The sequence below is a fragment of the Vidua macroura genome, chromosome 11, assembly GCF_024509145.1.
Source record: "Vidua macroura isolate BioBank_ID:100142 chromosome 11, ASM2450914v1, whole genome shotgun sequence".
Classification (NCBI taxonomy): domain Eukaryota; kingdom Metazoa; phylum Chordata; class Aves; order Passeriformes; family Viduidae; genus Vidua; species Vidua macroura.
This window is the reverse complement of record NC_071581.1, coordinates 22,296,941-22,324,902: the sequence shown is the minus strand read 5'-3', so window position 1 is coordinate 22,324,902 and position 27,962 is coordinate 22,296,941. Positions and strand designations below refer to the sequence as shown.

The window sequence follows — 27,962 nt, the reverse complement described above, 5'->3', positions numbered from 1 at the left end:
ATGGCCTCAGTGCAGGCCAGGTCCCTGGAGAACTGCACCTTCCCAAACCCTGCTCCCCCCACGGCCGCCTACCCCTGCGTGCGAGGGTCTTCCCACTGCGTGGTCCGGGTGTTGTGGTTCACGTAATACACTCGCCCATTGTCCTGTCTCTTCTCTAGGAGAAAAGGGAGAGAAAGCGTTAGCTGGAGTCCTGGGAACAGCCCTCCCCTTCCCAGCTCACAGGAAATTTGTCAGCTCCCCCATTCCACCTCCCTGGCTCGTTTGGAAAGGGCAGGATAAACCTCACGTTCCTTCCGCGTGCCCGAGCTGCCTCAGCCCGGCAGTGCCAGCGTGCAGGAGGTGCCAGGGCAGAGGCCAGCGCTGCCAGGCTGGCACAGGGGCTGTGCTCAGCCACACACCCTCGTGGCACACACACAGCCCCTCCTGGGACACGCAGGAGTATCCCTCCACATGGATCCACAGGTGCTTTCCCAAACTCCCTGCATGGCCTTGCTCCAGTGCACACGTGTGTGAACACACACACCCTGCCTGTGCTGCGCACAGGCACAAAACAGCTCCAGCACACACCCCAGCCACCCCTGCACACACCCCCTGCCTCCCTGGCACTGTGTGTGCCCCGCACCTCCTCCTCCTCCATGTGCTGCATCACTTCCCCATGCTCAGCCTGCACCATGCAGGCAGGGTCACCTTGTCACCTCCCTGTCACCCTTCTGGCCGGTGCCAGCCCCTCGCTCCATCACTGCGGGCAGCAGTCCCCAAATGATGGCCAGGACTCATCCATCCCAGGGATCCCATCCATCCTGGGAGCCCCCACCCCACGGTGCTGTGCCTCCCCAGCCTGCCCAGCTGGCACGGGGGATGGGTCCTTCTCCCTGCTGATGGAGGGGGAACACCCAGCAAGGGCTCCACCACCACCCCCATCAAGACACTGCCCCTGCAGACTGCCTGAGCAGCCTTGGCCCCTCTCTCCTCTCCAAGCTCCCACAATTTTAACCCTTCTCCTGCTCTCTCTGGCACAGCACAGCCCAGCTGCACCCACCAGCATCCCAGCCTGCCCTCTCCAGGGATGCTCTCACCATGGAGGGGATCTCTCTGTCCTGGGGGTGGCACAGGGACTTTTCAAAATGTCCCAGCACACAATGCTTGGGCCTTTTGGGGATGACCAGCCCTGCTCCAGACCCAGGCAGAGCATCCCGGGAGGCAGCACAGCAGCGGGACGGATCCCTGCTCACCAGAGGAGGGGTCCAGGGACAAACAAGGACTTCCATCCCCAAAGTTGGGGATCTTCCCCAATCCAAAGAACAATCACAAGCACTTCTGCATTCAGCAGCTGAGAGAGGCTGGGAACTCCTCCAGGAAAAGGGGAAGGCAGGGGAAAAAAAGCTGAATTTCACAGAAGAGATGGTGCTAGTCACAGGCAGACTCAGCCCCACGTGCAGCCGAGCACAGGGAGTGCTGGCTCCATGGCCACCCTTCACCCTTCCCAGTAAGGCCAGGGATGGGAGCGAGGGAGCTGCTGGAGCTCCTGCTCCCCGCGGGATGGGCAGGGTCCTGCTGCGGGCGACAGGAGTGTCCCCTGGGGGCATGCAGGGGCAGGTGAGGCGGTGCAGTACTTACCCCAGCCGGGAGGAAGGGGCCCCAGAGGATCATTGTCGGACGGGGCTCCGGAGGACTAGAGAGAGCAAAAACACGGAATAAACCCCAGAGCCGGGCTGGCTGGGAGGAGCAGAACACAGAGGTGAGCCGGCCAGCCCCGCTTCCACTCGCCTCTCCTTGGCCCACAGCTCCCAGGGAACTTAAAAAAAAAAAAAAAAACAAACTTGCACACTCAAGGAGGGGTTAAAAAAAGAAACAAAAAAAAGCAAAAGATTAAAAAAAAAAAAAAAAAAAAAGCCCAAAAGCTCAGCCTAAGCAGGGGCTGGGCAGCCAAGGGGCAGCGGGGCAGGGGCTGTGCCGGCCGAGGGCAGCGGGCCGGCCCGGAGCGCTCCGGACGTGCGCGGCTGCTCGGCTGCGCCGGCGAACCCTCCACATACACCTCCAGCCTCCTCCAAGAACCACACACAGGAGGGGGAAAAAATATCGCAGGCCTTTCCAATGAAATCATTCCCACAAGCGCTGTCCACGCCCCGCGCTTCCTGGCGGGACGGCGGCCCCCTCCTCCGCGGGCAGGGCCGGGGTGCGGGATGCGCCGGGCCCGCGTTCGGCCCCGGCACACGGCCCCGCCCGCCCCGCACAAAGCGCCTTTCTCCCGGGCCCGCCTGGCCCAGCACGGGCACGGGCCGCCGTCCTGCCCCGGTGCGGGCAAACCCCGCCCCGGCCCCGCTGGGCTCCCTGGGGATGGAGGGTCCCCGGGGTCCAGGGCAGGAGGCGGCCTGGAAGTGCTGTTAATGGTTAAATGAGTCGTTTAGCCAAAAGGTAAAAACCCATGGGGCTGGAGGGGGGGGGCTGTGTCCCAGCTTCCCGCGCCGGGATGGATCCCAGTCAGCCTGGGCCCGGGGAATGCCACCCGCAGCCAGAGCCGGCCCTCCTGCTGGAACCGGGCCCTCGGGGTGCCAGGGCCCCCCACTCCCACAGAGGCACCAAAACCTGGCTGGGTACAGCTCACGGCAGCCAGCACGCCGAGGATGGCTGGCACAGTCTGTGCCCCTCCGAGCTCTGCCCCTTGTACCCACTCCCTGTGCCAGGACTGGCGTGGCCGGCACAGCTCCGACTTGGGGCAGTGTCCACTCCCTCCCCGCCAGGACAGGCTGCCCACACAGACAGCCGAGTCGTGTCCAGGGGTACCACCTCACTGGCACCTCAAAACAGCCGATGAAAGCTACCAGGGCAGCTCCTGCAGCTCCCCACAGCCCCTGGGAACAACCTGGCCCCCGTGCCAAAGACCCTTTGTGCAAAGGATGTGGCACTGGGGCATCTGCCGGGAGAGTGGTCGCTGGCTTCACCCGAGCCCCCCAAACTGTGCCTTTCCCAGGCTCTGCCCCACTGCTCATCACACCCCTACTGTCCCCTCCAGCAAGGAGGGCAGAGGGATGCTGGAGGCAGGAGCAAGTCAAGCAGAAAGCCCCTGTGGGGCAGGAGGCAGAGCAGGAACCATCTCTGCTGGCAGCAGAGCTCGAAACAAAAAGTAGAATCGTTTCATCAAGCTAAATTTGGAGCCCGGGTCCCTCCCTCGGCAGAGCGTGGCCAGGGCGAGTCGCAGGGCCTGGAGCAGCTCCAGGGCTGGCGCTGGCAGGGAGGAGGGACAGCAGGAGCCCCACTGGGCACGGTGGGAGCCCTCCCAGGGGAGCCCCTCCGCTGGGCTCTGGCCAAGGCAGGGCCAGCACAGTAGTGGGGGTCCAGCTCTGCCTGTGAGGCTTGGAAGGGTTGGAGGGACAGCCAGGGAGGGACAGACAGGGGGAGGAGAGGGGCTGAGCTGCTCCCGCAGCCCCGGGAGTGGCCCCGGTTGTGTCCCACACGGAATGCACTTTGCACTACACCCCCTCCCAGAGAGCAGCTGAGCTCCTGGATGGAGCCCTGAGCCCACTCTGGTCCCAGCTGGGACTCCTGGCTTTCTCTGAGGAGATAAAGTCAATGAGAAGTTGGTCCCTGTACGCTGCCCACCTTCCCTCCACAGCTGTTCACAAGTGCAGGCTCACCCCTGCGTGGGGCTGGATCGCTGCTCCAGGAGGCAGAACTGCTCCAGCCCAGCCCTGTCCCAAGCACTGCTCTCCCTGCAGCCCACAGCCACCAGCGCTGCTCAGGTCAGCAGAGGGGCTCACCCCCCTCAGCTGGGTCCAGATCCACGGCAAAGGCACAGCCAGGACAGGTGTGGTCCCTGCCCAGGAAGAGAATGGTTGAGACCATTCCCTGAGCAAGGAAATGCAAATACTCAGCCCAAACCAGGAATGGGGGGAAGCAGCACATAAAGCAGGAGGATGCTGACCAAGTCCAGCTCGTTCCCTGCACTCTCTGGTCCCTGGCTCCTGCAGCCCTCTCCACTTGTACCCTGGGCCTGCAGCTCCAGGACCCAGCCACGCTGTCCTCAGCCCAACAGAGACCTGGGGAGGGACGAGCTCAGGCCCCAGAGCCTCCTGTCCTGCTACACACCAGGCTGCCAGGGCTCCCTCAGCTCCGACAGCAGGCTCTTCAGCCCCACAGGTCAGCAGCAAGGCTTGTCTGATGGGAGCCACAGGAGAATGTGTGGCTGTCCACACTGGCACTGGAGAAACCTCGGGGGCAGGCTGCCGAGGACACCTCCCACCACCCTTCAGGGCCATGCAAGCTGGTTTATAAAAAGCAAGTCACTCCCCCAAGGCCTCTGCCGGCTCTGTGAGCTCCCATCCAGGCACTGCTCTGAGCTCTCAAGGACCCCACACAGCCCAGCAAGCGCCTTCCCACGCCCTGTGGCTCCCAGGCAGCCCCGGTGAGACCAGCGGCAGGGGCAGGTGAGACCCTGGCACCGCCACGCCCGGCTCTCACCTGGTACAGGAACCTCTGGCTGAACTGCTGCATGGCCCCTTGCAGCTGGTTGCGCTGCGACTGCCACTGCTCGTAGTTCCTGACGTACTCGGCCGTGGGGCGCTGCCACGTGGTGGTCCGGGTGTTGTGGTCCACGTAGTAATACCTGCCTCGAGGATCCACGCGTTTCTCCCACCTGGAAGCACCCAAGGAAGTTGTCACTGTGTGGCTCGCGCCGCTTGGGTCCTGCGGACTGACACCCTCCGACACGAGGGCTCCGTGCCCAGCTCCAAAACCACTGCTTTCACACCTAAAGGGGCTCTTCTGGACAAGGACCCACCAAAAGGAAATACAAAGGATGAGTAACTCCTCGAGTAGCTCCTGCAAGGGCACACGAAGCCTGACAGGATGCTGGGACACTGCTGGAGCTCCCACCAGGATGCCATGAACATCCCCCCAAGAGAGCGAGCGAGCCTGGAGCCCCCGAGCCCCTTACCCTGGAGGAAGGGGTCTCTCCCACGTCGTGGTCTTGTTGTTGTGGTCTACATAGTAGACTCTACCATTCGGCAGCTCCCGCTGCTCCCACCTGCAAGGAAAATAAAACCATGAGGCAGGTGATATTTGCTGGCACCAAGAACATCCAGAGAGCTGCTCCTGCTGGGTCAGGGAGCCCAGCCCCTCACGTCCTTGGCATTCCAGCCTTTATTTGACAGGCCTGCGTGGCAGCTACTGGGCCTCCTCCATGGAGACTCTGCGAGAGGGGCTGCAGCACTCTGCTTCCTCAACAGGCATAACTGGAGCATAAACTCCTAATTTCCCCCAGAAAGGTCAGCATAGGATTTCACAGAGGGTCAGTTTTATGCCCTGTGTTTCTGATGTTTTTGTTTGGTTTCTCTTAATACATCTTCAAAGGGGAGTATTTGAGTTGGGGCTGGGGCTGGGATCGCTCCCTGGCAGCCCTGGGCTTGCTGCTGACAGCTACAGCTTAAACACACGTGTGGCCACGGTGCTTGGGCTGGGGTGGCCCTGAGGACAGCCCAGGTGACAGCAAGCCTGGCTTTACAGGCCCACGCTGCAACCATTCTTTGTGTGAATTCATTCAGGAATTTACCCCGGCAAAGGTAAATGCTCTGTGGAGCCCGTGCTTTCTTGTCAGCTTTTATCCTGCAGCAGAGGAGGCGAGCCAGCAGCTGCTGACAGATAAAGTGTTCTCCTGCCACACTTCTGCTCCCACAGGCCTCTCTCCCCATTCAATCATCTGTCTCAATTAATCACCACAAAAAGCTCTAGGAAATTAATACAGCAGCTTCTGTGTGGCAGCAAGGGAGCCAGCCCAGGCTGGCAGGCAGCAGGCAGCCCTGGGGATGGAGCTGCTCCCACAGCCTGGGCTCATCCCAGCTCAGCCCCACAGCTCCAGGGACAGCAATGCCATCACCACGGCCACACACCTGCAGTGACACAGCTCAACTGCATTGCAGCCTCTGCGGAGCCAATGCAACACCAGTGTTGCTTCCAGCCAGCAGCACTGGACCCTTCTCCTCCCTGGAACAGGTCAGAGACACCCTTGGGTATCCCTGACAGAGAGTCCAAGGCAGGACCTGCTGTGCCCCGGCAGTGAAAGGGTGAGGGGCTGCCAAGCCTTGACACCACACGGTTTCCTGGTCACAAACCATGAACTTGGTGCTTCATGAGCATAAAAGCACCAGGACAGGTAAAAGAAGAGTGAAATCTCTAAAGAGAAAATCAGCACAGCTGGGGTATCCTAAGACATGAGCAGGTCTATCCCATGAGACAGATGGCAGAAGGTGCCCAGGCACTTTTAGGGCAGTGGAACTGCCCTGGACAGCTCTTCCAGTCTCATTAACAACAGATTCTCTGATCCACACAGCTCTAAGAACCGGGAAGGTACCATTCCTGCGGCTATAGAGACCAGAATTCCCACGATGAGAATTCCCCCAGGTTTCTGGATCCCTCTGGGTGCACTCATGACTGCAAAGAGCCACGTGGGACTGGGGAGAGCTGCTGGTGGTGGCAGCTACGGCCTGATGTCCTCTGTCCCCACCTCGCCCCCTGTAAAAACACTGATGAGCTCACAAACTGCTCACCAGCAGCTCCTGGGTGATGTGAGGAATGAATCTGCTGAGGGCTGGCTCACCCTGTGAGCCAGTGGTGATGAACCGTGGTTACTGCTGCCACACAGAGATGGGGACAGTGGGGACAACCCATCCTTGCCCAGACCACCTTGCCCAGCTCCACATGGCCCCCAGCATGGGAGATCCATGGTTTTGGGAGCTCTCCCCACAAGCACCACAAAGCACCCAACATGCCAGTCCCTGCCAGCTCTCCTCCAGCTGCCCACAGGCTCTCGATGGCCATGGATGCAGGGAGCCACAGGCACTGGGAAGTGGCAGAGCTGAGGCAACCCTGCAGTCCAAACAAAACGCCCTCCTTACGTAAGAAACCACAGCCCCGTGGGTTCTGCCAGGCAGCATAAAGCACCTCTTTGTGCGGGCAAGGCAGCGCCACACACCCCCCACCCCGCCGCCTGTCCCACACGGGATCATCCCTGATAGGATCCAGATGCAGGAGCCAGCGGCCCCCTCCCCTCCCTCCGCTGCCAATCCGCTCAGACAGCCCAGCAGGAGAGCTGGGACCCCGGGCTGGGACCCCCGAGGCACCACACACGCTCCTGGCTCCAGGGGAACACTGCCCAGAGCATGTGAAGGAGGTTTTGGGCACTGTCGGGCTGGAATTACTCAGAACTCCTTCCAGCCCTCTCCAGCCCCTAGGACAGACTCCCAGTTGTGTGAGGGATGCCTTTGAGCCACCACACCTGGTGCAGATGTTGAGACACAGAGATCTGAGCACAACACATCGCTCGGGATCCCTGCATGAACCCAACCATCTGCCACAGCCCAGAACGAGCAGGGAGGCTGGGGCCACCCTCCAGAGGCTGAAGTGAGTGCTCCCCACACTCCGAGGGAAGGAAGGAGACACTCAGAGACAAGGGCAGGGCTCAGGAGGAACGTGCCTGGCAACTCTGCAGGGGACTTTGCTCCTGGAGTGGCAGAGCAGGAGCCGCCCCCACGGGCCCTGCAGTGCTCTCACAGCCAGCCCAGCAAGGGGCTCTCCTGCATCCCCATCTCCTCAGCTGGGCCCCAAACCACCAGTCAGAATAATTCCGTGGTGAGGTGAGCCCGCCAAAAACCAGCCTCCCTGGATCAGGGCTCAGGAGAACTCCAGAAGCTCATTTACACCACCCCAGGGACACAGCGCTGTGCAATCCCAGCTCAGCAAATCCCCGTTAGCCCAGGACCTGCTCTGGCAGCTCCCTGGAAGGGCTCGCACCGTGGAGACCTCAATGCATCCAACTCCCCACTCTCCTTCACCTGGGAAGCCCTTGATCTCTGGTCCCCCCTGCCCAGGCCAGCACAGCACAAGCACAGCTCATGCTGCCCTCTTTCCCCCTAGCACAGAAGGTGCTAATCAAAGAGAGATCCAGAGATCCAGATTCCAGGAGCTCAGCCTGCCTCACTACCCCTTCAATGTTCCTTTCCATCCAGCTCCCAAAGCACGATAGCTTTATCATCCTCCCTGCTCTGACACACTGATTCTCTGGTGCGTGAGCTCCACAGGGAGATGGGCAAGGAGGACATGGCCACCTTTCCATCTGGCTGGGCCAGGTAAACCCAGCCTGGTGTGTCTTAGAAAGCAGTGCCCGCAGCCTCCGGAACCCGGAGGTATCTGCAGGCTTCCCCGCCCCGGCAAAGAAACAGCAGCCTGTTTCCAACCCCAGGTGGGGAAAAGGAGACCTTCAGTCTACCTGGTAGGAGCAGAAAGGGGCACAAGCTCTGGCTGGAATAAAGGCCTTTTTGAGAGCACTGGACTTTTCCAGCTGCCTGGAAACAGGAAGGGCCCAGGCCAGGAGAACAGAAACCCTCACACACCCGCATAAAGGCACAGTGAGCCGTTAACCCTAATTACCTGTGACTGACACGCGAGCGGGCCCTGACCTTCCAGGCATCGCCTCAGCCAAAGCAAAATAAACAGCTCCCTTCATCCCAAACACAGGCCATTTCACCCCCCGCCCAGAATTCAAGGGGTCTCACACAAGGGGAGAATGGTGCAGCTGCAGCACGCTGGGGGCTGAGCCCAGACCCCAACTGCTGCCCCCCACCCCGAGCCAGCAGCTCCCACTCCCCTCCAGCCCCTTCCCAACGTCCCCTGGAGGAGGAGGAGGAGGAGGAGGAGGAGGAGGAGGATGAGCAGCATCCGCACCAGGGAGAATGAGCACCACTACTCGAGGGTCCTGCCCCCCTGTCCCCAGCAGTGGCCAATGCCTCTGTGGTGTCCCCAGAGCATGTCCGTGCCCTCCTGCTCACTGAGAGCTCCCTGAAAATCCACGCTCAGTCTCCCGGGCGTTTTCCTCTGACTGATCCCTTGAGCAGCCCCGTGAGAGAGGAAGGCTCTCCTGCTCCACGGGCACAGAGATGCCACCCACTGTTCAGCACCCCAAACACCCAGTGGGCACAGGCCAGACCTCGGCCCAGAGTGTCTTGGGCAGGCAGGCAGGACAGGGAGCACCAGCTGTGCCAGGCAAGGGGCACAGGATCCCGGGCACCTGCCCCAGGCCCTCCCTGTTCTGCTGAGCACCAGCATCCCCAGCAGCTCCTGGGGCAGCACCTTCCCTCCCTCGAACAGCCCCTGGTCCCAGCACACAGCAGTGCCCCAGTCGGTTGCTGTCCCCCTCCCCGAGGGGCACAGGCAGAGCTTACCCGGGGGGCAGAGCATCCAGGGCGAGCACGGCCGCCCGGGCCGGGGGGGCGCTGGGGCCCGAGGCCGCCTCCTCCGCCTCTCTGGAGCCGCCCAGGGCAGGAGGGGCAGGGGCAGCCGAGCCCTCGGCCGAGCCCGACGCCGCCGCGGGCGGAACGCTGGCCCCTGCTGCCGGCCTGTCCTCGTCCATGTCCACGGCACCCACGGCGTCCCCGTTCGCTGCAAGGCAGAGGGCAGGAGGTCAGCACAGGGAGGGCCCAAAGCCAGCTGAGCTTACCCGGGAAGCAGCACGTGGTGGGTGACAACCCAAGCACGGCACTCTCAGTGCTCCCAGCCTGCAGCAAAGGCAGCACCTGCTTCACCCAGACCCCTCTGGAACCACTGCCATCGCCTCCATCCTGAGACAGAAGCAGAACGTGCTTTGCTTTTGTGCCCAGGGTGTCTTCTGCCCCTGGAAACAGGCTGAACCCTGGAAGAAGTCCACTCAGTGGTGACCACTGTCCTCCTCACTGTGACAGTGGTGACACTGCTGTGCCAGTATCCTTTTAAACACCTGGGTGACTCCAGAGTGGAGTCACAGAAATCATTCCTGACAGGCAGCACAGATCCTCCCAGTGCACTCAGCGGAGCTGCCTGGCTTATCAGAAGGAAAATCAATAAAAACCCATCAATGCACAGGGACAAAATTCCCAGGCACTACAAGATGCATTACGAATCTCAGCAGAGACTGAGTTTCTCCACAGTGAGTAGCCCTGAGCTCTGCCCCCACCTCCCACGAGCGCTGGGTCACCTGTGCCGTTGGCCACGCCATTGGCCATGCTGGTGGCCGTGCCGGTGGCCACGCCGTTGGCCATGCCGTTGGCCAGGCTGGTGGCTGTGCTGGTGTGCTGTGAGCTCTTGGCCTGCTGCCGGTGCCGGCTCCTGGCACTGGGACTTTGCTCTCCACTCCCCGTGTTTGCCCGGGCTGCTCCGGCCGCATGTCGGTGCGTCCTGCAAGGGAGGGAGCACAGGAGGTGAGAGACATCACATGGAAAATGCCACTCCTGCCTTTTCACCCTGGGCTTCTGCTGCTTCTGCCCAGCACAGCCACCGGTGTCCCCTGGGAAGGGCCAGGATATGGTTCCGTGCCTCTGCTGAGGGCAGCGCTTGGAGCTTCATGCTGCCTGCTCAGACCTGCCCACAGTCCTGGCACACACCTGCTGGTGGCAGAGACCCACGGAGGAGTCACCTGGGTGACACCACCTTGCTTTGCTCACAGGTGGTCACTCTATGTGCCAAGGAATGGCCCCGGGCACTCACAGCCAGACACCTGCTCACCACAGTGGATCCCAGCTTGCTCCGTCCACCCCTGCAGATCCCAGGAGATCCCACAGCAGCCCTGGGTCCTGCACCATGGTGGGGACCCTCTCCAGTGCCTCGTGCCTGGCTCCAAGCCTAGCACAGAGGCAGGTGAGGAAGTGTTCCCAGGACAGCTGTGGCCTCCAGAAAAGGAGGGAACAAGCAGTCAGGAAAGGTGAGAGCTGAAATCACAGCACGAGTTGTGACCAGCTCAGGTGCAGCTGCTCCATCTCTTGGGGGTCACTGCCACCCTGGAGCTCACCTGCCGCCATTCTCCATGGCCAGGGCATCCCAACATTCCCTGGCAGAGCACCTGCAGCTCCCCCAAGGAAACTCACTGCCTTGGACCATCCAGGGGCCCCAAGGCAGCACAAAGGCATTCCTGAAATAGCTGGGTTTCACCTTAAAAATTCATTCCTGAGAGCAAGGAGGGGGACAGGGCAGGAGGGGACATGCTGTCATCCCAAATCTGGGGGGCCTGAGGAGCAGAGGCAGAGCCCAGGCACCTCCACCCAGGCTGGCAGCCCAGGCAGCAACCATCAAGGGTAGAAACTGCAGGGAAAAGGAGATCAGCTTCTCCCAGCCAGAATCTACCTTAAAAGGGCAAAACCCACAAACTGTCCCCAAGTCTCACGGCTGGTGCTGGGAGGGGACAGCAGCTTGGCAGCAACAGGGCACAGATCAGTCATGCCACTCTGAGCAGCTCCAGCAACAAGAACCCTCCCACTGGCTCCAAAGCTGCTCTCCTTGGGGAGCGGCTCATGGCAGGGCTGGGATCGGGAGGAGACATGGGAAAGAAGGAGATGGATGTTGAAAATAGATTAGATGAGAGCCACGGGCAGAGCAGGAGCTGCTGTGACCACTTGAGTGAGTCACAGACCCCTAGGAGGGCAGCCCCAGCCAGGGGCTCCTGCAGGGGCTCCTCAGGCAGTGAACTCCCTGAAACCCCAGCTGGCCCCAGACACGGCTCCATGCTGGGGTTTGCTTTGGCCACCAGGACCCAGCAACTTGGGGCATCTGTGGGGAGAGAAGAGGCTTCTCTTCTCCCATCAAGGGGGCCCCTCACTGCCATGGCTCAGCAGGGCACACTGGTACCATCCACCTCCCAAAAGCTGGCTGGGACCTCTCCCCACAGAGAGGTGAGGCCAGATGCAGCACAGCCCCCAGAGCCCTGGCCAGAGGGGAACAGGCAGGTGCCACCAGCCTGTCCCGCTGGGAGCAACCTCTCTGGCATGGGATGGCTCTGGCCCCTGCCCTCCTCAGCACAGATGAGCTCAGAACTGCCCAGGCAGTTTTTAGAAACCAAAACAGGATGTTTCCAGGCTGCCAGCCGGCAGCACAGGGTTACCAGCCTGAATTAGCCAGCCCGCCCAGCCCAGCCCAGCCCAGCCCAGCCCTCCTACGAGTGCTCCCATCTGGGCATTGTCTTTTAATAGACACTGGAAACAAACCCAGCAAGGCCACAGAGCACGGCAGGATGGGAGTGTGCGCTTAAAATAGGAGCAAGGAAAAAACCAGGCAGAGCACGGATGGGAACAGACAGAGGGAGGGATGGAGAGGGGTGTGTGGATGGCAGCCCCTCTCCCACGCCAGGGGCTGTCCCCCATTGCCTTGGGGACCTCGGCTGGCTGCCCCACTGCCCCTCCTGGGCTGGGGCAGATGATGCCAAAGAGTAAAGTCGCAGCAGCCAGGTGACACCAACCCTCCCTCTTCCCCTTCTGCCAAGGCCGAGTCCCCTCGCCACGGTGGCCAACACGGACCCCAGCCAAGAAACCCAGGCACGGCCAGTTCCTGCAGCTGGGATGGCCAGAAGGTCCCTCAGGAGATGCAGCAGAGGTGGCAGCATGTCTCGGTCTCACTCAGCACATCAGAGCCCAAGCTGTGGCTGAGGAGGAGGAGGGCAGAGCACAGGCTGGAGCCAGGGCTGGCTCTGTGGAGCAGGGCACAATCTCTGGGAAACAGCCGGGAGAGCCTCAGTGCCATGCGGGCTCCCAAAACACGGAGCTGAGAAATTCCCCCTGTCCCTGCCAAAGGAGGGGAGGCAGCCACATCCCCCAGCACCCAAATGAGAGATCCATGGAATAGTTTGGGTGCAAAGGGACCTGAAAGCTCATTCTCGTTCCAGCTCCTGCCATGGGCAGGGACACCTTCCACTATCCCAGGGTGCTCCAAGCCCCGTCCAGCCTGGCCTTGGACACTTTCAGGGATGGGGCAGCCATGGCTTCTCTGAGCACCCTGTGCCAGGGCCTCCACAAACAGGGGTTGTGGCACCCATGGCCCCAGCTCTCAGCCAGAGCTCTCTCTCTCACTGCACAGAGGGCTGTGGAATTTCACACCCAATCACCAAGACTAGCAGCAAATCCCAAGATGACATTTGTTCAGGAGAAGAAAGAGAAGCCCTGACCAAGCAATTTCCCTTGCAGGGACAGTGTGGAAATAGCTGAGGAGCAAAGAATGCCCCTTTTCTTCCATCCTGCCGCTGAGCGACTTTGCCAGCATCCATCACCAAGCCCAAGAAAATAAACACGGCTCTGTGTATAAACACAGCAACCATCAAACAACATTCCCAAGTGCAAGGGACCCACATTCCAGCCTGGAGCGTGCAGCTGCCTCCACTGTGGGTACAGAGAGCAGTGCTCTGCCCCACGGAGCAGCAGCACATCAAACTGAGCAGCCACGTCCAGAAGACCCCAAATTCAGGTGACTGCAGCATGGATTGAGAACTAGCTCGGAGCTTTCCACAGCAGGGCAGCCAGGGGATATGGCTGATGGCAGGCACACCTGGCAGGTGTCTGAAGGTGCCCTGCACAAGTCCTGGCCAGACTTCACCACACTCAAGGTGACACCTGAAGCAGAAACTCCTCGCAGCTGATGGGAAGGCAGTGGGGAATGGGCAACAAGCAGTGCCCAGGCTCAGCCTCCCAAACCAGAATTTTCTTTTCAGGTTTTCTAGCACCTCCTGAGAGCTGCTAAGTGCCTGCCAAGCCCAGCTCAGTCAGGTCACTGAGCACTTCCCACCCCTGGGGAGGCTCTAACACCAGGACAGCAGGAATCAACAGGAGCAGCCACCACAAAAGGGCACGATCTATGCTCACAAAGTGCTCCCAATTTCCATCCCTCTCCCTCCTCAGGTGGGAGATGAACACACAACATGGAAAGACAAGGTCACTTTTTGAGCTAAAAACATCAACTCTGGTGTGTGCCCAGGAGATAAAAAAGGAGCAGAAGGGCTCGGGGTGTGAAGCTTGTAGCTGAGAGTGCTCCTGAGCCTGGGCCACGCAGAACCTCCCACGGACAGGCTGCAGGCGCCCTCTCCACAGCCACACTCCTACCCAGAACATCTGTACAGGCTGCTGGGCCACTGCCATGCTCTGGAAATATAAATAGGTGTTAAATTCAACTCCATGTTGACAGTGTGACACGTCTCTCAGTAACCACAGCTCCAAAAGGAGCAGCGCTGAGCCACTCCAGCCCGGCAAGGAGGCAGGGCAGGGCAGGGCATGGAGCCAGCTGCAGGATGGCCTGCTGCCCAAGCATCTCACTTCCTTTGGAAGCAGCTGCTATTTCCCTGCAGCTCTGCTTCTCCAGCTCTCCCTGGACCTTTGTAAGCATCTCCCTGTGGCCGTTGCCCAGAGGGGCATTGTGCTTCCCAGCCTGGCAGAGCTGTGCTCACGTGCTGGGGTTCCTGTGATCCCCATTTGAAAGGACCCCACTTTGCTGGTTTGCCTCACTGCCCCACCCCCAGACAGACCATTTTTTCAGCTGCCAGTGGAGCAACTGGTGGAAACTCTCTGAGCCATCACAGACTTGATAGTCCTTGAGACACCAACACTTTAGGAGAGGCTCAGGCCAGCCACAGCCCAGCTGTACAGTCACTCCTCTGCACTCTGTGTCCCCTAGCACAGGGCACTCCTGCTCCCCGCCTCCCGTGTGCTGCGTGACAGGGGCTCACTGGGACATCTGGAGTGGGGTGCACAGCACAAGGACAATCCAGACAGAGCCACAGCAGCCCCTCAGTAATGGACACATGGCATGGGACCCTCACCTTGCTCTGCTGCCAAAGCAGTTGGTGCTGGGAGGTTGGTGCCGGCCCTCCGTGGCCACAGCTGTGCTGCTGGGGTCCCGTCCAGGTACCTGGGACCCTGCATTGGGGGAAGAACAAGGGGTGAAGGACTGAACCACCTGTAGATCTACCCTCCTTCCCTCCCTCCTGCCTTCCAGAAAGGAGCCCCAAAAGCACAACAGCCCCATCCCTTGCAGGACAGACCCCCAGCACCCAAGGAGCCCCCACCTCACACCACACAGCCCGGCAGTGCCCGGCCCCCCCAGCACCCCATAGCTCCAAGCGGGACACAGGACTCTGCAGAGTGGCAGTGCCAGGAGAGCACTGCATCCACAGCTCCCAGATGTCACAGGTTTTGTTTTCCTGCGACGAAGAGAAGGAGCCAAGGGAAAGCAATGCACCAAGTCCTGCTCTGTACAAGCTTTGATCTCCTGGCAACCCTGAGAGATCAGCCACCAGCCCATGACCCCACAGATGCTCTGGCTTGGGGAGCTCTCATGAGTGGATCAGCATTTCCCAGCCCTCACAGCCAGCCAGGGAAGGGGCTGATCCAGCCAGGGAAGGGGCTGACCCGCGTGGAAGGCTGGAGGAGGGCTGGAGAAGGGCTGTTCCTCCCAGGCTCTGGGGAGGCTGGTGTGAGCCCGTGGACACTCCCGTTCCGCTCCTGCCACACGCTCTCACCGGCAGGAGCCCACGGGGCTGGCCCGGGGTGGGCAGGGGGCCGGAGGCGGGTGCTGGCCCGGGACCCCGTCCCGGGGGCCGCGCTCGCCCCGCTCCCCTCGTGCGGGCCGGGCACTCACCCTCTGTGCCGGCACTGCCATCGGGAACGCCGCCCAGAGCAACAGCCGGCCCGTCCAGGAAAACCGTCAGCTCTCCGCCCGACACAATGCTGCCTTTGTTCTCCGTCTGCAGGTCCAGGGTCAGCTGCCTGTTCTCCACTGCGGCACACGGAGAAAGAGACCCCCAGTCACCACCGGGACACCGGCCCTGGCAGAGGTGCCTCCACTGCCAGAACCCCGTGCCAGCCTCCCGGGCCTGCCCCCATCCCCAAAGGACAACGTGCCCACCCCTCAGGGCCACCAGTGCTGGCCCCACACCTGCACACACCTACCAGGGCTGCCCGGCCAGTCCCACCACCCGCTCCTGAGGAAGATCCTTGTTCACCAGCCCTCAGGATCCCTTCACCCCTCTACTGGGGCTGCAGCTGCCCCAGGGGCCCTGGCTGTGACACCGAGACCCCCATCGCTCACAGATGCAGGAGCTGTAGGGCAGATCCCAGCAGGAAAGCCAAGGGATTTCACAGAATCACCAAATTGGAAGAGACCTTCAAGATCATAGAGTCCAGCCCATGCCCTAACACCTCAACTAAACCAGGGCACCGAGTGCCACATCCAGTCTTTTTTTAAACACATCCAGAGATGGTGACTCCACCACCTCCCTGGGCAGACAAGTCCAGAACTTTATCACTCTTTCCATAAAAAAACTCTTTCCTAATAGCCAACCTAAATTTCCCTTGGCACAGCTTAAGACTGTGTCCTCTGGTTCTGTCAGTGCTGCCTGGACAAAGAGACTGACCCCTACCTGACTACCACCTTTCAGGGAGTTGTAGAGTGATAAGGTCATCTCTGAGCCTCCTTTTCTCCAGGCTGAACACCCCCAGCTCCCTCAGGAGTTGTGTTCCCAGCCCCTCACCAGCCTGGTTGCCTCCTCTGGACGCGCTCGAGCGTCTCAACGTCCTTCCCAAACTGAGGGGCTCCCTTAAGATGACACAAGGGGCAAGAGGGGTCCTGCACAATGGTGAGCATTCCTCCATCCATATCCCTGTGCATCGACTCCACTGAACAAAACCAGCACGGAGGGCTGTCCCCAAACAGGAACACTCTGCTGCAGCACTGGACCGCACTCACAGAAGGTTCTGGAGAGGGTGCCACGGGCTGGGAGGCTCCTGGAGACAGCTGCCAGCTCCACTCCCTCCTGTGTGAGCCAGTCTGGCTTCATCAGCTTGGCTTTGCTGGTCCCTGGGGCAAGGAGGGCACAGCACAGGCCTCAGCACCCACCCCATCACAGCAATGCATGCCAGTGCCAGCCAGACTGAAACACCCGTCACAGAAGGCCAGAAAAATTTGGCTGCACCAGCCTGGGACACTAGCCCAGACGCTTCCTGACTCATTTGCTCAAATAATATTTTTATTATACACGGATTGCTCATGACACAATGGCACCATTTTTTAGCAACCTGCTTTGTCCCGGTGTGACGCGGGGACGGGGTGCGGCTCAGGCCAGCAGGAGCAGGATGGGAGCACACCCCCATGGAGCCCCTGTCCCACCTCTAGCTGCGAGCTGTCCCACACCGGGACTTGACACTTCCTTCTCCAAGGCCCCCCAAAACACAGTGACACAGGGTCTGCAGTGACACAGGGCTGTGGGACAGCCAGCACTTGTGGATCTGAGGGAAGTCTCCAGTTTTTGGAGCCAAGAGGGCAGGTGTCTCCTGCACAGCAGGGGCACATTGCTCTGTCATTGATCACCATCACCCAGCAAAGGATTCTGCTGAGCCCGGTCTTCCCCTCTGCCTCACGGAGCTGCACTCCGCTTGCTTCCATGGGAAACTGACCTCACAGACAGTTTTAAGAGCCTGAGACAGAAGATGCTACTGAGCACGGCCAAAAACCAGAACAAATCCAGACCCTGTTTCCCCCCTGGCTCCTCCAAGCCGTAGGAATCCGCATTTTCTCCAGGGTCCCTCCATCCCCCTCCACGCGCGCCGCGCTCCGGGGCCGCACAAGCCCTCATTGTGCGGGCGCCCGGCTGAGGCGCAAAGACAAGGTGTCTCCGAGTGGAGGATGTGAACATGAACCTCCCAGCCGGCTTCCTTCTCCCCCCCTCCACCCCCTCCAGCTTTTTTAAAGAAAATAAACACTCGCAGAGCCTTCCACTCCCTGTCCCCGTGCAGCGTGCGGGACACACAAAGGGACATTGCTGCTGCACCGACGGCGGGTCCCCCGAAGGGCCCGGCACAAAGGCTGCCTCTGTCCCGCCGGCTGCCAGAATGTCAGAGGGATTATTATTATTTTGGGAGGGGGTCGGGGGGTGATTTGGTCCTGAATAAGGTCTCAGTTCACCTACTTCCAGTGCCCTGCACGCAGCATCAGAGCTCCCATTTAGCAGAGGTGAGCTGGAATTCACACCCAGCCCATTAAGCGGATTTACGGTTCCACGAAACGAGGCTGGGAGCAGCCGGCGTGATAACGGCCCCGGGCTGAGCCCCAGCCCTGGGACCCCCAGGAACCACACGTGTCTGACCCCAGGGAGCTGCCACACAGGATGGGCAGCCCCTCTGGAAGACCCTGTGTGAGGTGGCTCCAGCTCCACAGCTGCATCCCGGAAGATTTTCAGACAGACAGCCAAAATGAGCTTCCCAAACCTAGCGCCAAGCTCTTTGCCCAGTCCCACTGGATGCAAAGGCCAGTTCCCATTCCAACAGCTCCACGTGATCGTCCAGGTTTTGTCTGGGATGAACCAAAAGCTCCCTGGTGCCGAGCAGGTGAAGACTGGCTCAGCCTTTGTGCATTCCCACAGAAGGAACGACTCCATGCCATGGCTACAGTCCCTCCAGGAACAAGCAAGGGGCAAGTTAAACCTTCTACAGACATCCCCAAACCAAGAAGGAACCCAGAGTTTAGGGGAAGAGATAATCTTTAGTGTCCCATGAAAGTCTCCCCAGGGAAGCTTTGCCTTTGCTGCTGATCCAGCCTTAACCAGCAGCAGCTTAGAGACAACTGTGTCCCACTCCATTTATCTGCCAGGGATGACAAGGAGGCCCTCAGGTTTCTGTATCTTTCCTCTAAAAGGTGACGTGGGATGGGCACTCTCCAATCCCCCCAGTGACCTACTGGCTGGATGACCAGTTTTGTGGGATTACATCCCGGCCATGGCAGAGCCAGCTCACGGAGCTGCTGGGACATGCAGCACAGCACAGCTCGTCTGGCATCACAGCCACAATGGGGTGGAGCTGCAGTTTTCCAGAGGCTGGGAATTGCTGCTGGTGTCCTGGAGGATCCCAGGAGGCTACAGTTCCAGCCACTCTGCCTGGGGCACCGCAGCAGGGACCCTGCAGGATCCCTAAGGCCCTGGCACGTGGTGCCACTCAGCACACAGCGGGACCAGCACAACCAGCAAGGCCCAGCACGGGCTCCCACAGAGCCCAGGATGTGGGGCTGGCCGGGCCAGGAGCTCCCGGAGCCCGGGAACAAAGAGGTGCCTCTGCAGCAGCAGCAGCTCAGGGGCCGGGGCCAGGGGCGTGCCACGGCAAACGAGCTGTTTTATGGGAGCCCTGGGAGCAGCTCGGCTCCTGGAAGGCTCCAGCCCGTGCTGGCGATTGAGCTGCTCCTGACCCACCTCTCCACCTCCCCGGCCAATCCCCGGGAAGGCGGGAGCGGCCGCCTGCCAGCGGAGAGGCCCCGCAGGAAGCGCCGCGACTCTGAAAGCACGGCCGGACCCCGGCGCAGGAGCTCCCGCGACAGCCAGGCTGTCAGCTCCAGAGGCTCCCACAGCCTTCCCGGGAGCTCAGGCCTCATCACTGAGCTCTTCTTCCATGCTCCAGGCCTCAGAGCTGGGACTTTTCCCCCTGCAGTGAGGCATGCTTGGCAGGAGGGCGGACAGCAGCATCCTGGCAGGCGGGAGCCTGGCACGCACTGCCACAGGTGTCACCGGCAGTGAGGACACTGTCCTGCCCACTGAGGAGAGCCACAGGGACACCAACCCGAGGCCTCGGCTACGCTCACAAATCTGTATCTTTCATAAAGCCTCACCAAAACCCTACAAACCCAACTAAAAGGGGCTGCTGCCCGGCAGGAGCTCACTCCTGGCTGAGCACCTCTCAGGATGGCTTGAAATCCCAGATGCCTTCTGCAGGCCCTTGCCTGACCCAGCGCCTTCCTCAGGCTGGCAGGCAGAGGGAACACACTCCCCTATTCCCAGGAGGACAGGAGCCCCTGAGGAAAGGATCTCCCAGGTTCCCATGGAACCCCCAGCAGCCTCTGGCCCTCTCAGACCTGCAGCAAAACCCGAAGGCTGAGCATGAGCCTGCAGAGAAGAGGAGGGAGCAGATGCCAGCCCAGACAAGGAGGGCAGACAGGGGCAGAGGGGCAGCACCTTCCCAGGCAGGGCAGGGCAGGCTCTGCAGCTTTAAGAGTCCTTCCTCCCTCCCAGCCCACAGTGTCAAGGAAAAATCTGACACGTTTTTTCTGGGGGACGTTAACAGACAAGCTAGAACAGCCAGTTGCCTTTTCCATTCATTTTCCACACGGCCTCCCGGGATGGCTGGGAATGAAAGAGCCAATTGTGCCCCCGTGGCGGTGCAGGTAGGGCAGGAACCGCGGCGGCTCCGGGAGCCCAGCACGGCCCCTGCACACCTCGGGAAATAACGGCTGCAGGGGAGGGTGCCCAGGGCCACAGGTCCCACAGCTGTGGGGCTGGCTGGCTGCTACACCCCAACAGAGCCAGCCCCAGGCACACGTCCAAGTCCCCACAGGCCTCGTGAGAAGACAGCAGTAGCAGCACAGCTCCCATGTGTCCCTCGCTGCCGCAGCACCCGGTGCCACCCAGAGCCACGGTGGCACGGCGGGGACACCGGTGTGGTTGCAGAGCTGGCGGCACCAGGGGAAGCAGCTCAGCCCAGCCCCCAGCACTGGGCAGGGTCTGAACCGGCCCCGAATCCCTCGGGGCGCAGGAGGCCCCTCTCCCCGCTCAATACCAGGTCTGTGTCTCACCAGCTTTAATTGGAAGACACAGAGCCAGCCTTTTGCAGCCCCGCGGGGCCGCTCGCGCCGCCCCGGCCCTGAATGGCCGCCTTTATGTGGGAGCTGCTGTCACGAGCCACGCTCTGGCAACCGCAAACGGCGGCAAATAGCAGAGGGGTTTGTGCTCCCCCGCCGGCCGCGGCCAACGGGCTGACGCAGGTACGGCTTCCGGCACGCCCGGCCCGGGGCACACAACGGCACCTTGTTCCCTGCCGGGGAGCGCAGCCGCCGCTGCCCCGAGCCCTGCTCTGTGCTGTGCCCTGTGCCCTGCTCTGTGCCCTGCCCCGTGCCCTGCTCTGTGCTGTGCCCCGAGCCCTGCCCCGTGCCCAGATCTGTGCTCTGCCCCGAGCCCTGCCCCATGCCCTGCTCCATGCTCTGTCCCATACCCTGCTCCGTTCCATGCCCTGTGCCCTGCTCTGTGCTGTGCCCTGAGCCCTGCCCCGTGCCCTGCTCTGTGCTGTGCCCCGAGCCCTGCTCTGTGCTGTGCCCCGAGCCCTGCCCCGTGCCCAGATCTGTGCTGTGCCCCAAGCCCTGTCCCGTGCCCTGCTCCATGCTCTGTCCCATACCCTGCTCCGTTCCATGCCCTGTGCCCTGCTCTATGCTGTGCCCCGTGCCCTGCCCCGTGCCCTGATCTGTGCTGTGCCCTGTGCCCTGCTCCATGGTGTGTCCTGTGCCCTGCTCTGTGCTGTGCCCACCCGTGCCCTGCTCCATGGTGTGTCCTGTGCCCTGCTCCGTGCTGTGCCCCGAGCCCTGCTCTGTGCCCTGGTCTATGCTGTGTCCTGTGCCCTGCTCTGTGCCCCGAGCCCTGCCCCGTGCCCTGCTCCATGCTGTGCCCCGTGCCCTGCTCTGTGCCCTGGTCTATGCTGTGTCCTGTGCCCTGCTCTGTGCCCTGCTCCATGCTTTGCCCCGTGCCATGCCCTGTGCCCTGCTCCATGCTGTGCCCTGTGCCCTGATCTGTGCTGTGCCCTGTGCCCTGCTCTGTGTTGTGGCCCAAGCCCTGCTCCGTGCCCTGATCTGTGCCCTGCTCTGTGCCATGCCCTGTGCCCTGCTCCATGCTGTGCCTCATGCTCTGCTCCATGCTGTGCCCCGTGCCCTGCTCTGTACCCTGCTCTATGCTGTGCCCTACTCCATGCTGTGCCCTGTGCCCTGCTCCGTGCCCTGCTCTGTGCCCCGCTCCGTGCCGTGCCCCGTGCCCTGCCCGGGCAGCCCCAGCCCCGTACGTACGTTTGCCACCGCCCTTGAGCAGGCTGCCGAGGCTGACGGAGGCGGCGCCCAGCAGCTCGTTCCTCAGCGTGTGGCAGATCCACACCTTCAGCTCCAAGTGGCTCTGAGCTGTGACATTCCTGCAGAGAGCGGGAAAGGGGCTGTCACCACGGCCTCCTGCCTGCTCCGTGCTTGGGGAGCAGGCAGTGCCACAGGCCAGGAGCAAAGGAAGGTGCACAAGGACAGGGGGCAGTGGGACACCCTCCTCCCACCGCCCTCCCAGCCTGGCTGTCTCTGGCAGTGTCCTCGTGCAAGGGCCAAAGCTCTGACACCCGAGTGTCCCCAGCCGGTGGCACAGCAGGGCACACGGGGCCGGCCCCTGACCAGTCCCACAGCAGGGGTCACGCAGACTCACAGGGTGAGGATCTCGTTCCACAGCAGCTCTGAGACCCCCATCTGCTTCCCCGTCTTCTTGGTCTCACTGGGCAGCCCGTCGCCGGCCACCTCCACGTAGCAGTTCATCCGTGCTGGGCGGCTCTGGGCCTTGGGCTTCACAGACACAACTGGGCAGGGACAGGCACAGGTCAGGCCTGCGAGACACCCTGACCCTGCCCTGTCCCCAGCCCACCCCTGCCAGCTCGGGGTGCCACAACTCACAGCGGAGTGCTGGGAGAGGGGCAGCGGGGAGCAACGCTCCTGCTGGCAGCGACGGCCGGCACCAAGCCCTGCCCACGCCTGTCCCCAGCTTCACCCCTCCGAGGGTGGCAGGACTGTCACTGTCCCCACGGACACCTCCCCGCCCCAGGGCACGGGGGCAAGCCGGGACGGGGCACCCCCAGGCCAGCAGTGCCTGCGGAGGGGCAGAGCGGGAGGCGGCTCCCAGGGGCCGCGGCTCCGGGCGCCGGGAGCCATCTCGCGGCCGCGGCAGCACCAGCGCGGCCCCGGCAGGGCCCCGGAGCCACGTCCCCACGGCAGCCGGGCCCAGCCCCTGCTCCCCCCGGAGCGCCGCGCGTCCCAGCCCGGGCTGCAGGCAGAGCACGCAGGACACATTCCCGAGGTGCAGGGGGAACCCCAGGGAGGCAGCAGGACCCACCTTTCACAGACAGCGGGGATTTCTCGCAGGGCGGGCCGGCCCTGGCCCTGCTGGAGCTGGCAGCGGCCATGGCATCACCCCCAGCTGGAAGGGAGAGAGGAGACACCTGAGCCCCGCTCCCGCGGCACCCAGGGAGCCCAGGCACAGCCCGATGCTGCTGCGAGTGCCCGGCACGGCAGGGACACGGGGAAAGGGCCGGGCAAGCCCCGGGACACACGGGCTCCCTCTCCTGATGAAGCCCCTGCGCCAAAGGCCCCGCTGTGTCCCTGGGAGAGCAACCCCTGCAGGCAGCGGCACGGGCTGAGCTGGGCAGTGCCGCCTCCAGGCACCCCTCTGGGCACCCGAACCCCTGACCCACAGGCCAGTGCTGCTGGGGGACAGAGCGGCCACCAAAGCCTTGCCCTGGGGGACACTGACTCACCAACGTCACCAACCAGATGGCAAGGACACGGCAGTGTCAGAGGGACATGGCAGTGTCAGGGGGACACGGCAGCGTCAGGGGGACATGGCAGCGTCAGAGGGACATGGCAGTGTCAGGGGGACAGGGCAGCGTCAGAGGGACATGGCAGTGTCAGAGGGACATGGCAGCGTCAGGGGGACACGGCAGCGTCAGGGGGACACGGCAGCCTCAGGGGGACACGGCAGTGTCAGGGGGACAGGGCAGCCTCAGGGGGACAGGGCAGCGTCAGAGGGACATGGCAGCTTCAGAGGGACATGGCAGCGTCAGGGGGACAGGGCAGCCTCCAGGACCAGCTGGACAGAGGGAGGTCTGTCACAGCATGGGGACCACAAACCTCAAGGGCAGCCCTGGTTTCATTATGGTACCAAATCCCACCGGATCACTGAGGTTGGGAAAGGCCTCCAAGACCACCGTGTCACCCCCCGGACGAGAAGGACACACTGTGACACCAGGGAGGGTGGCAGGACCCGTGGCCGGGGCCGGTGCCCAAAGCAGCGACCACAGAGCGGAGGGACGAGCAGACAGCCGTGGGGCTGCTCCAGCCTCCTCCTGCCATTCCCAGGAGCTGCAGAGCTCACAGCCCAGCCCAGAACTGCCTGGCCAGGCCACTGCCAACCTCCCCGACAGGGGAAGCACGAAAACAGGGAAGCAGCTCAGCCCCTCTCCCTGTGCAGGAGCCTCTTCCCTGCCCTCTCTCTACGTCCTCCTTGAACCGCACCGAGCTCCATCCCAGGGCAGATTCCCTGTGAAATCCCCTCTGCCAGGGTCTCCGCTCTCCGTGCCAGCACAGCAAAGCTGCCTGGCGCCCCAGGGCCTGGCTGTGCCCCGTACAGCCCCCAGCTCTGCCTGCGAGTCCCCGCCGGGCACCGCCCGAGCACTGTCTGGCTCTGTCAGCAGCAGCCAGGGCTCCCGGACACAGCCCGGCCTCCTGCCCGCACCGTGAGGGGTCACTCCCAGACTCCCACCCCAGTTACCCGGCCCCCGGGTCACCCTGACTCCCCGAGGACACCGGATCCTCCCGGCGCTCACGTCCCCAGCCCCACATCCCACGGATTCCGCCGGGGCCGTGCCCGGCCCTGTCCCGGCGGGGCTGTCTCCCTTCTTCCTTCACATCCTGACTCTTCCCCATTCCCTCTTTTCCTGACTCCACACCATTTCTCTGGCCCTCGCTCTGACACCCCCGGTCACGTCAACACCTCCGGCCCCCCAGACCTGCCCGGTGCCCGGTGCCGCTTTCCCGCCCCGCGCACCCCCCAGCCGAGCGGGGCCGTGACCGGGCCGGGCCCGGGCCGCTCCCGGCCCCTACACATGGCGGGATCCCCCTCGGCCAGGCCCAGGCCTCCCTTCCTCCGCGCCTTCCCGTTTCCGACAGCCCGGCCTGGCCTCCCGGCACAGCCGCGGGGCCGCCGCTCCGGCAGCGAACACCGAGCCCGCCCCGGGCCGGCCGGTCCGGCCCCGGAGCCCCGCACGGAACCGGGCCGGGCGCTGCGGGCACCGCGCACAGGAGGCGGCGGCGAAGGGTCCCGCCATGGCCCCGCCGTCCCGGGCCGGTACCGGCACAGGCTCAGCAGCTCCCGGCGGCCGGAGCGCCCCACCGGGCCGTGTCCGGCCGACGGACGGGAGCGCCTCAGGCTGGGCCGGGAAGCGACGCCGAGCCGAGCCGAGCCGAGCCGGGCCGAGCCGGTGCCCGTGCCCGTGCCCGTGCCCGTCCCCGTTCCCGTCCCCGTCCCCGTCCCCGTCCCCGTCCCCGTCCCCGTCCCCGTTCCCGTTCCCGTTCCCGTTCCCGTTACCGGCGGCCGCTCCGCTCCCGCTCCCCGGCTCCAGCTCCCGCCGTCATGTGACCCCCGGCCCGTCACGTGATCGCGCCGGCCGGAAGCGCTCCCGCGGCACGGCGCCGCTCCCGGCGCGCCCCGACTGAACTACAACTCCCGGCGTGCCCCGTGCCCGGACCACAACTCCCGGTGCGCTTCCCGCGGCGCTTCGACGGCGGCCGGGGCGGGCCATGGGGCACGCGGACATGGCGCGTGTTCCGCACGTCGTGGCCGACACGGGCGCGTTCCTGAGCGCGGCCCCGCTGCAGGTACCGGGGGAACACCGGGGAGACAGCGGAGGGACGGGGCGGGGAGGGGGTCAAGGGGTTACGGGCCGGTGTGACGGCGCTGCCCGCAGGACATCGCAGAGGCGCTGTACACCGTGCCCGAGGTGCTGGCCGAGATCCGCGACCGGCCCGCGCGCCGCCGCCTCGCCGCGCTGCCCTGCGAGCTGCGGGTCCGCCGCCCGCGCCCCGAGCTGCTGCGCCTCGGTGAGTGCCGGCCGGGCCCCGCTCCCGGCTGCTTTCCCCCGCCGTACCGGCCCCGCGGCCCGCCCGGCCCGGCCCGGCCCGGCCCGGCCCGACGGCGCCGCCGTTCCCCGCCCGCAGTGACCGAGTTCTCCAAGAAGACCGGGGACTACCCGAGCCTCTCGGCCGCCGACCTGCAGGTGCTCGCCCTCACGTGCCAGCTCCAGGCCGAGATCGACGGCCCCGGCTGCGTCCGCTGGGAGCCGCAGGACAAGGTAGGATGGGCGCGGGGCCCCGGCTCCTGCGGCCCGGGCGCGGGGCCCCGGTGCCAGCGGCCCCGCCGACGGCCCGTGCTGCCCCGCAGGTGCGGCTCAGCTCCACCCCGCGGCACCCCGAGGCCCCCCTGCACCTCGCCGGCTTCCACCTGCCCGCCAAGGTAAGGCCCGGCGGGAGGGCGAGGCGCTGCGCCCCGCGGAGCCCCGGCTGAGGGACGCCCGTGCTGTGCCCCCAGCACAGGCCCGCGGGGAAGGGCCCGCGCCCGCCCGGCCCCGGCAGCGGCCCGGCCCCGGCGGAGAGCGACCAGTTCGGATCCTTCCTGTACTGGCGGCCGCCCCTGCCCAGCATCGAGGAGGAGCTGCGGGAGCTGCTGGTGAGAATCCTCTGGAGTCTCCTCCCTGCGCTGGCTCTGCCGTTTCTGGCTGGCCGTTCCCGACCCCTCCGGGCCACCCTGACCGTCCTCGCCCCCCGTGGCCCAGGCCATCGCCGGCAGCCCCGAGCCCCCCGAGGAGCACCGGAGCTCTGCAGGCGGCGCCAGCGCCGGCGAGGAGGAGGAGGAGGAGGATGAGGAGAGCGATGACGAAGGCTGGATAACTCCCAGCAACCTGAAGCAGGCCCAGCAGGACACGGGGCACTGTGACACTGCTCCCGTCGGCGTCCAGGTCGGCTGTGTCACCACGGACTTTGCCATGCAGGTGGGTGCTGGGCTGCAGCTCCGCGTGTCTCACCAGCAGGGTCCCGGTCCCAGGGGCCTCTGCAGAGCCTGTAGGGCTCTGGCTGCCCCAGCTGGCAGGTCCCAGCTGCCGGGCCCGGCGTGTCCCTGCTCTTGCAGAACGTGCTGCTGCAGATGGGTCTCCACGTGCTGGCCGTGAACGGGATGCTGATCCGCCGGGCCCGCAGCTACATCCTGCGCTGCCACGGCTGCTTCAGGTGCTGGGGCTGGGGCTGAGCCCGGGCTGAGCCCGTGTTCCACGGCCCCAGGAGCTCTGAACCCCCCTGTCCCACCCTCGCAGGACCACCTCGGACATGACCAAGGTGTTCTGCCCCCACTGCGGTAACAAGACGCTCAAGAAGGTGGCAGTGAGCGTCAGCGACGACGGGAGTCTCCACATGCATTTCTCCCGCAACCCCAAGGTGCTGAACCCCCGGGGGCTCAGGGTGAGTACCTGGACAGAATCCCAGACTCGCTGAGGTTGGAAAAGACCAGCAAGATCATCGACTCCAACCTGTGACCGATCCTCCCCTTGTCAGCCAGCCCAGAGCACTGAGTGCCAGGTCCAGTCAATTCCTTGCACACCTCCCGGGATGGGGACTCCACCACCCCCCTGGGCAGCCCCTTCCCACGTTTAACAACCCTTTCTGTGAAGAAATTCTTCTATTGGGATCCCAGGGATGGGAGCCCAGCCCGTGGCTGGCAGGTTGGAAGGAATCAAACTGACAACATCCTCCAGATGTTGCGCTTGAAGCCCAGAGCTTTCGGGCTTCCCTGCTCCGTTCTCCGGAGGGCCGTGGGCACCTGGGGGTCCCTGGGAGCCGGGGCTGATCCCTTCTCTCCCGCAGTACCCGCTGCCGGCGCCGCAGGGCGGGAAGCACGCCAACAACCCCCACCTGGTGGAGGACCAGCGCTTCCCGCAGCAGCGCCTGTCCCGCAAGGCCCGGCAGAAAACCAACGTGTTCGACCCCGACTACCTGGCCGGGGCCTCTCCCTTCGCCGAGAACGACGTGCACAGCCGGGCCGCGCACCTGCACCTGCGCGACGCCGCCCTGGGCGCCGGCCGCCGCCGCCTCAACCCCAACGCCGTCACCAAGAAGTTCGTGAGGAGGAGGTGAGGGCGTGGCCTGCCCTGCCTGCAGGACACACCTGCCCAGGTGTGGTGGTGGCTCTGCCAGGGCGAGGCTGCTCCCAGCACCTGGGCGTGGCTCAGGCCATCCTGTCCCCGCTGCGCTGGTGCCCAGAGCCAGCGTGACCGGGGTGGCGGTGACGGGGTTTGGGAGGGCGGGGTGGCTTCCCTGGGCAGGGGCTGTGTCACCAATAAACACCAAACCCCAAAGCCCCGTGGCTCGGTCCCATTTCTGTGGCTGCCTGTGCCAGGGGGAGCCTTTCTCTGAGCTTCGAGGAACAAGGAGGCTGGGACGGAGGAAGGGAGGATTTCTTGGACCATTTGCCCCACAGGATAATGAGCTCCAGAAGGACAAAACCCTGGGGCAGGGGGTTGTGTCCCACCCTGGCACTGGGCAAT

At 63.5% G+C, this 27,962-nt stretch overlaps 2 protein-coding genes across 3 annotated transcripts in view; one reads left to right on the top strand and one right to left on the bottom strand.

Moving 5' to 3' along the window:
• WWP2 (WW domain containing E3 ubiquitin protein ligase 2) overlaps window positions 1–25,068 on the bottom strand; it is a 31,639-nt gene extending 6,571 nt beyond the window's left edge. For both annotated transcript variants that reach the window (XM_053987648.1, XM_053987650.1), the window contains exons 1-12: window positions 24,959–25,068; window positions 22,709–22,792; window positions 22,031–22,178; window positions 21,637–21,755; window positions 15,412–15,549; window positions 14,594–14,690; window positions 10,001–10,200; window positions 9,213–9,429; window positions 4,934–5,023; window positions 4,459–4,633; window positions 1,618–1,672; window positions 73–154 (exon numbers count right to left, since the gene is read on the bottom strand). In XM_053987648.1, the coding sequence (XP_053843623.1) occupies window positions 73–154; window positions 1,618–1,672; window positions 4,459–4,633; window positions 4,934–5,023; window positions 9,213–9,429; window positions 10,001–10,200; window positions 14,594–14,690; window positions 15,412–15,549; window positions 21,637–21,755; window positions 22,031–22,178; window positions 22,709–22,778 (1,391 nt within the window). In that variant the 5' untranslated portion in view covers window positions 22,779–22,792; window positions 24,959–25,068. The remainder of the gene's footprint in view (window positions 1–72; window positions 155–1,617; window positions 1,673–4,458; window positions 4,634–4,933; window positions 5,024–9,212; window positions 9,430–10,000; window positions 10,201–14,593; window positions 14,691–15,411; window positions 15,550–21,636; window positions 21,756–22,030; window positions 22,179–22,708; window positions 22,793–24,958) is intronic.
• Window positions 25,069–25,138: 70 nt separating this feature from the next.
• On the top strand, window positions 25,139–27,754 carry NOB1 (NIN1 (RPN12) binding protein 1 homolog). Its single transcript, XM_053987651.1, has 9 exons — window positions 25,139–25,248; window positions 25,338–25,470; window positions 25,588–25,721; window positions 25,811–25,882; window positions 25,958–26,095; window positions 26,202–26,417; window positions 26,555–26,652; window positions 26,736–26,880; window positions 27,283–27,754. Exons 1-9 carry the CDS (start codon window positions 25,171–25,173, stop codon window positions 27,550–27,552), a joined length of 1,284 nt encoding a protein of 427 aa, XP_053843626.1. The 5' UTR covers window positions 25,139–25,170; the 3' UTR covers window positions 27,553–27,754.
• Window positions 27,755–27,962: the final 208 nt, after the last annotated feature.

Coding starts and splice junctions, on each gene's coding strand:
- NOB1 (XM_053987651.1), top strand. CDS start 25,171: ATGGGGCACGCGGACATGGCGCGTGTTCCGCACGTCGTGGCCGACACG. Junction 25,249..25,337: donor TGAGCGCGGCCCCGCTGCAG/GTACCGGGGGAA, acceptor CGCTGCCCGCAG/GACATCGCAGAGGCGCTGTA. Junction 25,883..25,957: donor GCTTCCACCTGCCCGCCAAG/GTAAGGCCCGGC, acceptor CTGTGCCCCCAG/CACAGGCCCGCGGGGAAGGG.